The 14,425-nt window shown below is 38.6% G+C and overlaps 1 protein-coding gene across 4 annotated transcripts in view; it reads left to right on the top strand.

The window, feature by feature from the left end:
• Window positions 1–14,425, top strand: part of LOC138698300 (cytochrome P450 4c21-like) — an 88,106-nt gene that overhangs the window by 43,521 nt on the left and 30,160 nt on the right. For all 4 annotated transcript variants that reach the window (XM_069824111.1, XM_069824112.1, XM_069824114.1 and 1 more), the window contains exons 2-3: window positions 1,903–2,127; window positions 8,536–8,642. In XM_069824111.1, coding sequence (XP_069680212.1) covers window positions 1,956–2,127; window positions 8,536–8,642 — 279 coding nt within the window. In that variant the 5' untranslated portion in view covers window positions 1,903–1,955. The remainder of the gene's footprint in view (window positions 1–1,902; window positions 2,128–8,535; window positions 8,643–14,425) is intronic.

Here is a 14,425-nt window from a genome sequence, read left to right on the forward strand (position 1 = left end):
AATTTTGACAAATTAATACTAATCCACGGTAATACTATAAATTCGTGAATTAAAGACTAATATTTACTGTATGTAAAGAAACGCACGGTAGCGTCGCTGTTAAGGCGTAACGCTCAAGCCAGAAGGTCGCGGGTTCGATTCCCGATGGGGTCATGGATTTTTCCACTGATCTAATCCTTCCAGCCGCACTATGGCCCTGAGGTCTACTCAATCTCTAACAGAAATGAGTAGGCCTACCAGAGACATATTTCATTGGGAGGTAAAGGCGGCGAGCACGTAGGACTGACACCCCTACTGCCATTAAATGCCGAGTGTCCGTAAAGATGGAAGCCTTAACCTCTCGCCATCCTCTAGACCTATTTGGCATGTCATGGGGTTGGCTTTACTTTATTTATAATAGTACACTTTTTTAAATCTTAAATATTTAAAATTACTATCTCAAATTATCTCATTTTGTAGTATTTAATTTTGTAATGACATAATTTGAAACCATAATTTGTCTTTTATGAGTTCGAACATTTATATTCCTATTATTAATGATTTTAAATTGCCATTATACTACCTCAAATTATTTAATTTTGTAATATTTAATTTTGTAATGACATAATTTGAAACCATAATTTGTCTTTTATGAGTTCGAACATTTACATTCCTATTATTAATGATTTTAAATTGCCAGTTATACTATCTCACTTTATTTCATTTTGTAACGTTTTATTTCATGTGAAAAAATTGGAATACTTTGCTTGTCTACTATGCGTCCTATAATTAATTTTTTATTGCCAATATTCTACTATCTCAATTTATTTTTTATGTCATTTTATTTCATAATGATGAAATTCGAATGACTACTTACTCTATTATGCGTTCTAACATATTATATTGCCGTATTAATTATTTTATTGTCAATCATACTAACTCAAATTATATCATTTGTTTTATAATATGTACTCTTATTGTAAAATCGTTCGTGTAATTTGTTGTCCAGTACCTACTGTTTAATTAGCTTTTATTTTTACTAATTTCGGAACCGTAGTCTGAGGCTTATTGAACCTAGACCCACAACTATATTGAACACATGCACACACGGCAGGACTTCCCCCTTTACTGGGTCAGAGTATTCGGGGAGGGGGGCCACTGCGAGACACCACACACACTTGGACAATGGACAGACAACCAGTCCCCGTGAAGAGGTTCGAATTAAATCCCCCTGATTTTACGACCGAGAATCGAACCCGGTCCATCTTGATCAGGCCAAGGAGGCGGACTAGCTTTTACTTACTATTGTAAATATACACTATTGTACATCCATTACAATAGCGGTATTCAAAAACACTATTGGATGAATAAAAACAATGTAAACGAAATACTGATAACAAGAAAACACGTTATAGATCCAATCACAGCTTGTTATTGAAGAGTTTAGGCAAATACTGAAAATGCTGCAATATTTTGTCTCCCGAGGAAGGCAACAGTTAATTAAAATAATGTGAATTCTATAAGAATGGCGTCATCATAATATGTTGTATTATTGTGTAGCCTACACACTTTATAAGCATTAACATTTCAATAAGAGTCACGAATTATTGTGATGAGCGGTAATTAAGCCGGCAGTCAGTGTACGCATTTCATAACGATAAGTCGGCCGTGCGATAACAGGCCGGGACCCGGTATTCCTAGTTCCCGAGAGTGGGAATCTCGAGAATACGATTTTCGGAACTGGCGTTATCGGCCAGCTAGTATCGCCTACGAGAACGAGCGGGAGTAAGAGGCTGTTTGCCCGACTCTAATAACTACTAATATAATTCAATATTACATTCCGTGAAGACGGAAAGAGACACAACATTAATTTTGGTGCATTGGCAATACCACATTAAGAACTACATGTTTTCTTGTACACAGGTAAATACACACTGCAATTTAGATAAATCGTTGCAAGAGAACCATTCGTGTAAATGGAACCCGCAACACTGCTGCTGGCTGCTACATTCATCTTGGGACTTCTGCTTCTATGGCCACGAGACCCAGAGAAGATGCGTATGAAGCGCATGATGGGTGAACTACCAGGACTGCCAAATTTTCCCATCCTTGGAAGCTTTCTGCCATATGTATTCGTAACACCGGAAGGTATGTTGCACAAACACAAAATACTATTAACGGTAATAAATGAATGAATTAGCCATTGTGTTCCCGCTGATAAGGGAGGGGGAAAGAGGTCTTACACGGTTGGCTACTCTGAGTATGTGATTATCAGGCTTCGGTCCTGGGCACAGAAACGCATGAAGTTCAGAACGCACTGACGATAGTGTTGTATCGGGCGAGTGGAGTGGGAGATGGAGCGCGCCGTTACTTCGTGTCTCAACGTGTAAACAGTCCGTCATAGTACGGCACAAAGTATATTTCACCCTGTACAGATGCAGTATACAGGTGTTTCAAAAATACGGGGCATAATTTCAGGTATGTATTTCCCACATGTAGACAATCAAAATAGTTCATTACAACATGTGTCCGGAAATGCTTCATTTCCGAGTTATGGCCTTCACAACATTGAAATTCACCAGAACATTTTTCTTTCCGCAGGTCGTTGTCATTACAGAACATGTTAAAAATGTCCACCTCCTGCTTGAATACAGACCTCACATCGATGTCTCATTGACCTGCGATCACGATCCCAAACTCCAGGAGTATTGCGTATGTCCTCAGAACATGCCACAATTCGATTCCGAAGGGATTCCAAATCAAGCACCGGAGACGAATAAACCAATGATTTTAAATGGCCCCACAAGTAGAAATCGAGAGGGTTCAGATCAGGTGAGCGTGGAGGCCAAGCAATTGGGCCACCTCTACCTATCCATCGATCAGGAAACCTTCGATCCACGTACCGGCGAGCCGTACGACTGAAGTGTGTAGGAGCGTCATCATGCAAGAAGTGAATATGTTGACGATTGATCAGTGGAGTGTCTTCTAAAACATGAGGTATGGTGTTTTCCAGGAAGTTTGTGTACGCCTGCCCCGTAAGTCTGTTTACAAGTACATGGGGTCCAACTAATCGACCACCAATGATACCGGCCCACATGTTGAGGGAGAACCGCACCTGGTGATGATATGGAACAGTTGCACGTGGGTTTTCATACGCCCATACATGCTGATTGTGGAAATTTGTTATGCCATCTCGTGTGAACTGTGCTTCATCTGTAAATAATACTAAGGCAGGAAAGTTCGGATTTACACCACACTGCTGCAAGAACCACTGACACAACCTAACTCGTGCAGGGTAATCTGCTGGTGACAGGGCCTGTACACGTTGCAAATGATAAGGATACAATTCATACTCTTTTAACAGTCTCCAGACAGTTGTATGAGGAACATTGACTTGCAACGCTACCTTTCGTGTGCTGATAGAAGTAGTCATGTTCACAGCCTCCAGAATCTCCTCCTGTACTTCTGGAGTTAGATCTTGGTCGTCCCCTACCCAAACCAGGAGAGTTAAATTTTCCATACTCGCACAGACGGTAATGGAGACGTACAAATGTCTTTCGATCTGGACATTGTCGCTGTGGGTACCTCTCCTCGTACAAACGACGAGCCAGCGCAGCATTGCCGTCCGCCTTACCGTACATGAAGTGTAACTCTGCCAGCTATTGATTTGAATACATGTCGCACAGTCTAACGCCTACACAACACTGAATGTAACCTTCGCCTCGGAATGAACAGTCAGAGTGCCCTCTTAATGTCTCCTTTGACGGCAACGACCTGCGGAAAGAAAAACGTTCCGGTGAATTTCAATGTTGTGAAGGTCATAACTCGGAAATGAAGCATTTCCGGACAAATGTTGTAATGAACTATTTTGATTGCCTACATGTGGGAAATACATACCTGAAATTATGCCCCGTATTTTTGAAACACTCTGTATACAGTACATTCCTAGTGGAGACAATAAATGTCTACCATTAAAGTATTAACGTGAGTTGTAACCTTCAATCAGGTGTCCCTACGCCGAGGCCTGTTACACATACAGCAATCAAGCAGCAATAAGCCTAAAACACAACGGCAATGCACATTACGGACCCACAGTCGGGTGACTGCACACGGGTCATGACGTCATTTATACTCCGTGTACTCTAACCCTCATACTGGTTACTCTGTGTCCCTAGGCCGAAGCCTGGTGATTATACAAGTTAAGATGTTGCATGCTAACTTAATTAAGATTTCACCCGCTAACTTACGGCTTCCACGCTCTCGTTATACCTTTCTAACAGGTCGCTTAACCTAATCCCTTACTGGCAGGCTTAGGATTATGGACAATTTAGCAACCAATGTATGCACAACTTGACTATACAGTTCCTTGAACATAGTAGACAGATATACCGTACTATGAATGTAAACAACGACGTCAATATCCTGCGTTATATTCCACTGTTAATAGCAGTGGCGATTCCTCCATGAAGGATATGAGGATGATCCTACAGTTTAATTTCGTGCCTCTGAGGATAGAAAACATTTTAATTACAGATTTTGATTTTAAATCCGTCCCGACGTATTAATTTCCTTTAAGCTTCCACTTTCTGTCGTGAGTTGTCGCGACTGCACAGCTCAGAAATAATTTCCGAGGAACCATCCAAATATCTTACAGCAAATGGTATTTCTACCAGTGAAGTTAGCGGACAGGAGAGGGTGCGGAGGGCGGGGTACGGCTTGAGTTTAGTCGCGTTTGAGGATTTGACCGCGTATCCTAATACTACGACCCTTCTTTCTGAGTGCTGGAAACCCTCTCAGACATTACAATAAGAATTTTCAAGTATTCTTATAGCCTCTTTAAATGCAATTCATTGGTCAATTTAAAAGAATAAAATAAAGGCAATGATAAATAATTTAAAATGATATAATATGAAAAACAAAATGAATATAAAACAAAATTACATAAAAATAAATAAAATAAGTTATAATAAATACAAGAATTAACAGGACTTTCAGATGACAGGACAGCCGAAAGAATATCTGAAGATATATTTGATCAATTAGAAGAATTTAACTGTAGCAAGAAATTAATTGCGCAAATGTACGACGGAACATCGGTAAGTACAATATCGGGCAGTACAATGGCTTAGGAGCCATCTTCGCAACTAAAAAGGGGAGGAGAGTCGAACTTCACTACTAATAAATTGCCAGTTTCAGTATGGTGTGACAAAGACTAACGCAGGCCTATTGTATTGATTTTGCGTTCTCTATTATTATTATTATTATTATTATTATTATTATTATTATTATTATTATTATTATTAATATTAGTTTCTGTCTTGGTTATCAGTCGCCAATCTCATATCCTACATACAAAAAATATCACGAGTCGCCACTGGTTAATAGTACAATCTAGTGACGGTGGAAAATGAAGTAGGATACATACCTCGCAAGTTTTCATGTCCCTCGGCGACGTTGAAGGCGTTGGCGTTACACTGAACAACCATGTACATACTTGCAACTAGTTCGAAAAAACAGCTCACTATGAACTGAAAATGCACTGTGATGGCCTGAGTTCGCTTCGTAGGGAGAGACGGAAGAATACTGTACCTCTGATCACGAACAGACTTGTACACTAACGCACAGGTAAACAAAACGCAACGCGCTATCTCACTCCATCTGTACTCCGTTGTACTGTAACTTCACTTCATTCTAAAGTAGTTCTCTCGGATAGTAAGCCTGCTTATAGGTATATATCTACGCGCACCACTGACACTGCGGTAATCTCAACAATGCTGTGCAGTTACAGGTTCTTGGTTTCTAGGCTGCGTAACTTACAGTTACCCTAGTCATTCTATTCACTCTGTAAGTTCACTAATCTCTGTCACTTTCACAAACTTACTGTAGGACTACACAGTCCTTTATTGTGGCGGAAATTGAAAGTTTTGCCAATCGTTTGCACTTCTTTCTGCGTTTTTAAATCCTTGACCACTGTCTTCCTGTGATCTTCTTGAACATGTCACACCATCTGAATCTGGGCGCGTACGCCATCTCGTCAGAGGTAGTCTCGACATGTGACCTCCCCATTTCCATTTCACCTCCAAGGAGCGTTTCACTCCATCAGTGAGTTGGATAGCTTGTGTAGCTCCTCGTTCGGTATAGATCACACGCTATGCGTACGACACACACAGCAAGAACCTTATGGTGGTGGTAAATGAACTACTGGGTGTTCATTTCAAAGTGTGTCATGACGTCACTGTTGTTGGGTCACCGATTTGAAGCGAGTTTCAGCTTATATATTAGAGAAGTTGCCTATTATTTAAGGCGTTCTTCAATCTGAACTTGAGAACGTGTGCGGTATAACTTGAACGTCGTAGCAACAGATGGCGGTCTGTACGGTCTGTGTGCTACCATAACCTCTTTCGAACTGTGTTTTGCGCCGGCAAGTCGTACGCAGGGTATTTGTTATCATCGGTTGCGTACGGTAACATTCCACAACACAAATCAAATGCTCCGTGTCCATGTTGACCGTCGAAGTTAATGTCAACAAATACGTAAGTAATCGTCTTAACCCTCCCCCCATATCCCGACAGTACGTATTTCCAAACAGTTCACATTCCTGTCACTACCGGCGTTACCGTACGTATCGGTACGTACTCTTCAGAATGAACGCCGTACTTGCTAGGCAACTTCTCTACCTCATAGGTTATACACCTCTGCGGAAGTGTAGGACGATTGAATTCTCTAGGCTCATCGGCTAGCCACATGACGGCATACAGCGAGCCATGACACACTTTGAACTGAACATCCTGTAGCTAGCTGCTAGTCGGAGCGTAACGAGAGTGGGAAGCTTCCCTGTCTACTTTTTCCTTCCCCTCAGGCGCAAGTAGATTTCACGAGATAACGAATGGCCTATACTATCAGCGTATTCCGAATCTCACCGGACTGCTGGACAACAATGACGTCATGCTGCAGCGAAATAGGAACAAAACTGCTAGAAGGCATTAACTTTTTTTTACGTTATGCTCATTACTAACAATACAGCAGAACACACCGCCATGACACAACAGTGCACAATGTTATTCGTCTGCTAATTCCCGCCCTATATAAGAAACAATCACATTCACTGATGTCGGCTGATGGAGACTGCCACCACCTCTGCAAGCTGATGGAACCGGTGCGACACCGGTGGAGCACCAGTGACGTCATCGTTGAAATTCGGAACACCGTGATGCCATTAGATTGCTCAGCGCTGAGATTCGGAATACGTTCTTTGTCTTTCAGGAAAAGGCCTAGAATTTTTTTCTCTCTTGCACTAGGATATGGACCGATGGCGGGCTAATGTGAGGGAGGCAATGAACCTTCGGGTTCCTTAAAAGCCATAACAATAATCCTATATACAGAGTAGTGGTTCTGATGGGAATAGTGATTTGAGGGCAATTTCTTATAAAATATTATTTCAGTTGTCTGCAGATGCCTCTATATTATTATTCTTTATCATTATAATTAACTCGTGTTATACTTTCAGTGTGATGGCACTCGTCTTTCGTATCATCATCATTATCATAATCACATTATTTTTTCTCCCTCACCTTTTATACCTTTCTCTTTTCTCGTCACATAGGCTAAGAAATATGATGGTATTAGGTGGTCTTTTATTATGTAAAAATGTCCTAATGTGGACACTCATTTAAAATTAGGAGAAAATAATACACAAATTAATGTAGGAAATACAAAATATATTTAATCTCTTGAATCTGGATTTCTCTTGCAGAGAGATGACAGTGATTTAACTGTAAAATTTAATTGTCATTGATGACGTTTTTGATTTTTCTGTTTCCATTGGCCACTATAACCTGTCAGGTTGCACAACTTCGGCTTAACCCATGATATATAATAAATATTGTAACAATGCTCTTGTAAAATTGACAGTTAATATGTAATGTACTTATTATTATTATTATTATTATTATTATTATTATTATTATCAGTTATCACTATCATCTTTGTACGGACGTGTAGAGCGTATGTCAGAAACACGATGGCCCAAACAAATTTTACAGTACTCTCCGAGAGGTAAGAGGAGAAGAGGAAGATCAGCTATGAAATGGAAATCTCACATAGCTTATGCTATGGAAGAACGTGGACTGCAAATAGGAGACTGGAATAACCGGCAATTTTGGAAACAAAAGACTAACTCTTAAAAGGAGAATGTCAAAGAGGAAGAAGAAGAAGAAGTTCACTATCATCATTGCCATCTTTGTTTTCTTTCTTTTTTCTTGTATTAGCTCGATTGGAGCTCTGTAGTGTTTTTTGACCCTGTTCACCTCTATAGGGCTTTAATTTAATTTGTATTATTTTCATCAGTGTTTGTATTTTTTTTTTGTATTTATGTGTGCTACCTGATAGGATGGAAGAGAAGATCTTATGGCCTTAATCCTGTCAGATTAAATAAATAAATAAATAAATAAATAATATAATGCATGTAAAATTGTGACAGATAATTAATATTAAAATTAAAACATTGCTTAACAAGTAGACTGTTAATTATTTCTTGACTCTGAATTTCTATTGCAGAGAGATGGAATTTATGTGTAAAGCTTATGAAAGAATACCAGCCTTTGATAAAGTTTTGGGTTGGTCCATTTCCAGCGATCGCTATAACTCATCCTGATTTTGTAGAGGTATGTATTTAATCAAGTGAATCTTATCGTTTGGAACTTAACGTTTTTGCCAACATAATATAAGACGCAATTTTTTTGTACGCATTTATCAGGAGAAAACCTTCATCAGTGATTATTGTGATGAATTCAAAATATTTCAAATATTAAGTAATTACTGGTCCATAGGTACATTCGTCAAGTGCCTAAACAGAATGGAAAAGTATACCTTCTAATCTTCTTCGTCAAAACGCTAAAATTAATCTCCAGAGATAAATTGAAGACATGGCCCGAATAAGGACGTATAAAGAAAAATAATATTTTCAGATAAAAGTAATTTACATGTTAAAGAGCTTGCTACGCCGATCGAATTCCAGTTAAGCAAATATTCAGGAACGCAACCTTATGTAAATTCATTTTGAAATAAATGTAATAAAGGAAACTGTTCACTAGCAGCTTTACATTTCTGTAATAAAACGTTTTGTCAGACTTTTCATACGTCCTTTTTCCGACAACAAGGTTATTTATAATTGGTATATTTAACAAACTTGTAAACCACTACAAAACTGGTTTGTTGAAGGACACAATTTTCTTACATCAGCTATACCACAGTTTCTTAAATCGTATCTCCCCTTTGCATTTATTGTACTTAAATAATTGCACGCTCTAATACAAATAGGGAATACATAACTTACACATATATAACTACAAATATGTTTATTTTTTACTTTTCTTCCTTCTTTTCTTTGTTATCATGCGACATCAGACGTCTCTTCTCCCGCTGTTGATGCTGTTGTCATTTGTCAAAACATTGTATTATACCATACTTTTCCTTCTTCATCGAAGAGAGACTTCTTACGTCTTTTTCCTTGAAAGGGTTAATAGGTACTGGTTGCATTTGTTGTGGATTCTTTAAAAATTCCACTGGAGTCTTCCAGACGTTAAAATGAATTAAAGATAATGACGTAGGGAGCGGGTTTTTATGTACTAAAAATTAAAATATATTTATCTTTATATGCTAAAAAGTACGAAAATATTTGCTAAAAATAAAAAAAATATTTTTTTTTTAATATGACAAAAATACCTTACTTAGCTTGAAAAAAAGTTACTAGGTACTCATCAATCACACTTGAGTATCAGTTGCTAGTAGTTGTCCGAGATTTGCAGTGAACAACAAAGGTCATTTCCAAATTCTCCATCACAACTGCATGCCCATTATCTCAGAACAACGACTTATACTGCGAAAACGATATTTCCACATCACAGGACGTCAGACGTGCATATTTAAAGAGAGGAATGTCACAAACACCTACAGGCACACCCTCCAATACTTGAGCAACTTTACACATTTTTTATACCCACTGTTTTGCCGTGAATGCACACGTGAAGCAGTGGCAATGTGCTTGTTTCCAGACAAATGTTGGGTTACCTGAGAGCTATGATCTGCACTTACTGATTTACCACATGGTCGGCAAAATAACACTTTTCCGTCGGTAGTAAAAATGTTTTAAAATTCATCTACGTATTGCTGTAGACGTGATCTTAAACTCAATTTGATTTTAGGCATCTTAAGGGGCTAATATACACACGTCTTAATGTAAATAATGTTTCTAGCTACTGACTGACAATGTCGGAGAAAAGCTTCCTACAGCGACGCCACCACGTCTACACTACGCATCTTATGCTTATGGCCCAATAACGGGGAATCACAACAAGATGTATTTCCTCACTTCATAGGCATGATCGAGAGGCGAGAGATTTCTTTAAATTAAATAATGATTGTACCCGAGAGCTCTTATCCGTTGTGTTTCACAAACAAAGCGCGGAATGAAATCATCTTCAGCAACAATAAGCATTCCTAATTATGTGTTGCAAAATCTCTCCTTCTTTGTCCATGTTAATTTATTCTCATATAATAACACTGATATGCTACCTAGCAGTTCTCAGAACTTGTGACGATACTATTACAAAAATAGATTACGGATACACCACATAGCTCATAGAAACACGAAGCAACCAAGAATTCTTAAAAAGATAACGTATTTCTGAGTGATATAATTGATTTAGTTTTAAAATATTTAAAAGTTCATGTAAAAAAATTATTTAAGTAAAAAACTACAAGATTTATGTGTTTATAATAGATTTCCTGAAAATATGTATTTACATGAATTTTTTTGTGAAAATGTGTTTTTCTGTGAAATAAAATTCGGGTTTTAAACTTGAAACTTGACATTCGGAAATTTTAACTTTGTTAATTGTGTTTTATCACACGCAAGAAAAATATATAATTACATAGGAACCCGCTCCTTAATGATGAGTACAATGTTGATGCTGAAACTACGCCAGATGGACTATACCATGGATGGGCATCGTGCCTCACTTGAGAAATAATGCCTCACTGACCTTCACACAGCTTATCCCTCTGAGTGACATCATCTTCACAGTCCCCGTTTCTCCCTCACGCAGCTTCTAGGCGTGGGCAGGTTCTATATCAGTTTCATAAGCAATATCAGTGGTGGAATAATGGCATTATGAAAGCAGTGTGTACGCGTTAGAAAACGATTATTTCATGAGAAATGGGAGGAAGGGTTTTTTTTGCTGTTTAGAAGAGGAGAACATACGATGTATGTTATGCTCGAAAATCCTATTAGGCATTAATAAATTTAATATACAACGACATTACTCCTTATGTCATAAAGAACATGCTGAATTAGAAGGTAAGACAAATTAAATGTTATTTTTCGTATTATTCCGAAGAAAATTTATGATCTTAACACTTGCGTAGTATACTAAATACGACATTATACCTTAAACACGCTGCATTAAAAGGTGCGAGGAATTAAATGTTGTTTGTACGTATTATTTCCTAAGAAATTTATAAAATATATATATATATATATATATATCAAGTGTGCGTGGAAAACGAAATATGATTTTCTGAAATTATTTTAGGTCGAGAACGTGCAAATCTATTAAGTAATCTTGATAAACGCCAGAATATTCAAGAAAATAAACGTAGACAACGTGATGGAATACTATTGGCTAGTTACGCAATTTCTCGTCTGTGATTTAAATCAATTCAATGATGGAGAAATAGTAAAGAGGTTTATGATTAAAGCTGCCGAATTAATTTGCCAAATTGAATAAAAGTTTTCGAGTCTCTCACGTTAACCAAGCGCTTTCCTAATAATTCGCCACTGACCGCCTTAGCGATTACGATAAGGTGACGCAGGTCACAGCAGTTTATATTTCCCATCCTACTCTGCAGTCTCCTCTCCTAGTAAACAAGCTATTTCAAATCGAGTGCCTCACGTAACCGAAAATTGTGCCCATGTATGGACTATACAGAAGTTGTTTGTATTTATGCATCAGGAAGGTCACTCCTTTGCAGCCAAGAAGCAAGAAAGGAATCTTGCTGAATTTTAGCACCCATGTCCCAAAATAATGAACAAATGGATTGTTGATCATCTTCAGACTTGCTGTGATGACAAGTTTCAATACAACACTTTCTTATCGAAACAAATAATTTTTCTATTAGTGTTCCCTTAGAAATCGTGTATGATTTACTATTGCTTCTAATAGTTTTCCGTTCTTCTCTTTTCCACTTGTTTTTGTCCACAGCTTTCATTTCCCCTTTGTTTTCAGACATGGTTTACGTATGGCACAAGGCACAGTCGTGAACAACTGTTTGGACTGACTCATTAGAACAACCTGAGGTTCCCAGTTACACTGACGCACGCGCAGAACTATGTCACGTTTAATGAACCTAGAGATACAAAACTTTGCTACAGTGTATAGCTCGCGCAAGAAACGATTACCGAAAACCAAAGGTGGCGTTGCTGTCTGTTTTGGCGTATGTATGTAGGCACTCCGAGAGGGGAGAGGTGCGAGCCGATGGAAGTATTGTCTCTTTCAAGATGATGAACAAATGAGGACATTGCTGTGAAAATAAAGAACGTCGCAAGAGAAAAATTCGAAACTAATTAAACGCGCAACATATGTTTACGAAAGAAATAATAATACCGTGCGATACAAGACACGTATTCACATGGAATGGAACAAACTAGAGACGGGTAAAAAATAACACAACAGTTATTTTGGAACTGTTCCGGTCTCGGACCTGTTGCAAAAATGAACAGTAGGTCGGAACCTCCTGTTCCGAAATAACACTGTTCCGACTCCGAGATGCTCACTTGTCCAGCTGTGGCGGGCCCGCAGTACTGCGTTGCGCAAGGCATGTTCCGACTCCGAGACAACAGAGAACAGTCGGAACCTGTTCCGTTGAACCATGACAGTTCCGGCTACATTGTTCTCGTCGTTCTTTATGTTGTACTTGGAACAAGTTGGAACTTGAAACTCTCACGTGGATGGATGGGGAAGCATGGAAATTGAAATGCTTGGAGTGTGGTCATGATTAATGACACTAATGACACAGAGCGAGGTGCGATGCGAAGTTTAAATTCTTACATTGGTACAGATACGTTTCTAACATTTTACTAAGCCAGTGGGGAGGCTTCAGTTTTCACTACTGCTAATATATAAATGTCTTTTTATTATTTATGAAATTATAATGTAATTATTATTATAACTAAGCATTAAGAAAAGTAAAAATAAGTATTAATGATTTGTTTTGTTTGTTTTTTTTATACTTAACACGGAGAACAAAAATTACATGCTACACGTTTTACATGTCATGTTAAATTTTTGAGTTGGCTACCGTGTCATTATGACTATGTACCAAAACTCTGTGTTGCATTCTGACCTTGTATTCAACAGCTGTTTAGTTACTGAACATGAAGCTTCTGTTCGCATACACAGCAAGTTTCCAAAATCTATTCGAATGTGCGTTGGAATGTCATCTATTGAGAAGCATGTGTGCTATGTCATGCCGATAACGTATTTCAAGAGGAGTCCGAGCGATGAGTGCTCCAACGCTATGTGGAAGCTGCTTGGGGAAGAGGGAGGGTACTCTTTTGAACTCCTCAAAAGGAGCGAGAGTCAATAAACGATTCCGACTCATCTCTAGACTACTTGTAAAGTTGTAACTGTTATTTCGGAACTGTTGTTTGGAACATAGTATTTTTCCGGAACATGAACAGTCGGAACTGTTCCGAGAAAAGAACAACTTTGCCCATCACTAGAACAAACTAAAGTCGTAATGTAACTATCACAACGCAAGACTGATTCTATCGATGTCATTTCTCTTCCGACTGTACTCTTGAATATCATTCAAGCTATCTCGTGACCTTTCCTGTCGCCCGGTCTTCCTTATCGCAGTGTTTGATTCGCATTCCTTCCGTCGGTAATCCGTACTTGCGAGACCTATACTGCAGACACCCTACTTACAGATTCAGAAATAATGGGAAAAGAAGCATATTGTACTCACCAAACTTAGACGACCCCAACTCGGAGGAAAGAAGTCAAAGAAGTCACATCAACATGGTCTCGATGTTTACGTTATGCAGTTGGCCGCGTCCGATAACTGAATTGCTGTATAACAGCATCAGCCTAAGTAGATAGGTCAGCTTATATTGCCGCAAGAGATAACTATTATACTAACTTATGTTTTAAAAAAACTTCATACTTGAATCAGCACAGCTGCTGTGCTAATTCAGAGTCATAATGTGACAACGCTGCATAACTAACAGTCATGCACAGTGTGATTTACTACGTTTTGGGTAAGGCACGAGTCAGCAGAGTGGTGTGAGTGAGATCGTCTAAGCTTGGAGAGAACAGTATAGCGGTAAACGCCCTTATTCGGGCCATGTCCTCAATTAAGTGTCACTTGAACACTCTTTTAAGGGGAC

The sequence above is a fragment of the Periplaneta americana genome, chromosome 4, assembly GCF_040183065.1.
Source record: "Periplaneta americana isolate PAMFEO1 chromosome 4, P.americana_PAMFEO1_priV1, whole genome shotgun sequence".
Taxonomy (NCBI): domain Eukaryota; kingdom Metazoa; phylum Arthropoda; class Insecta; order Blattodea; family Blattidae; genus Periplaneta; species Periplaneta americana.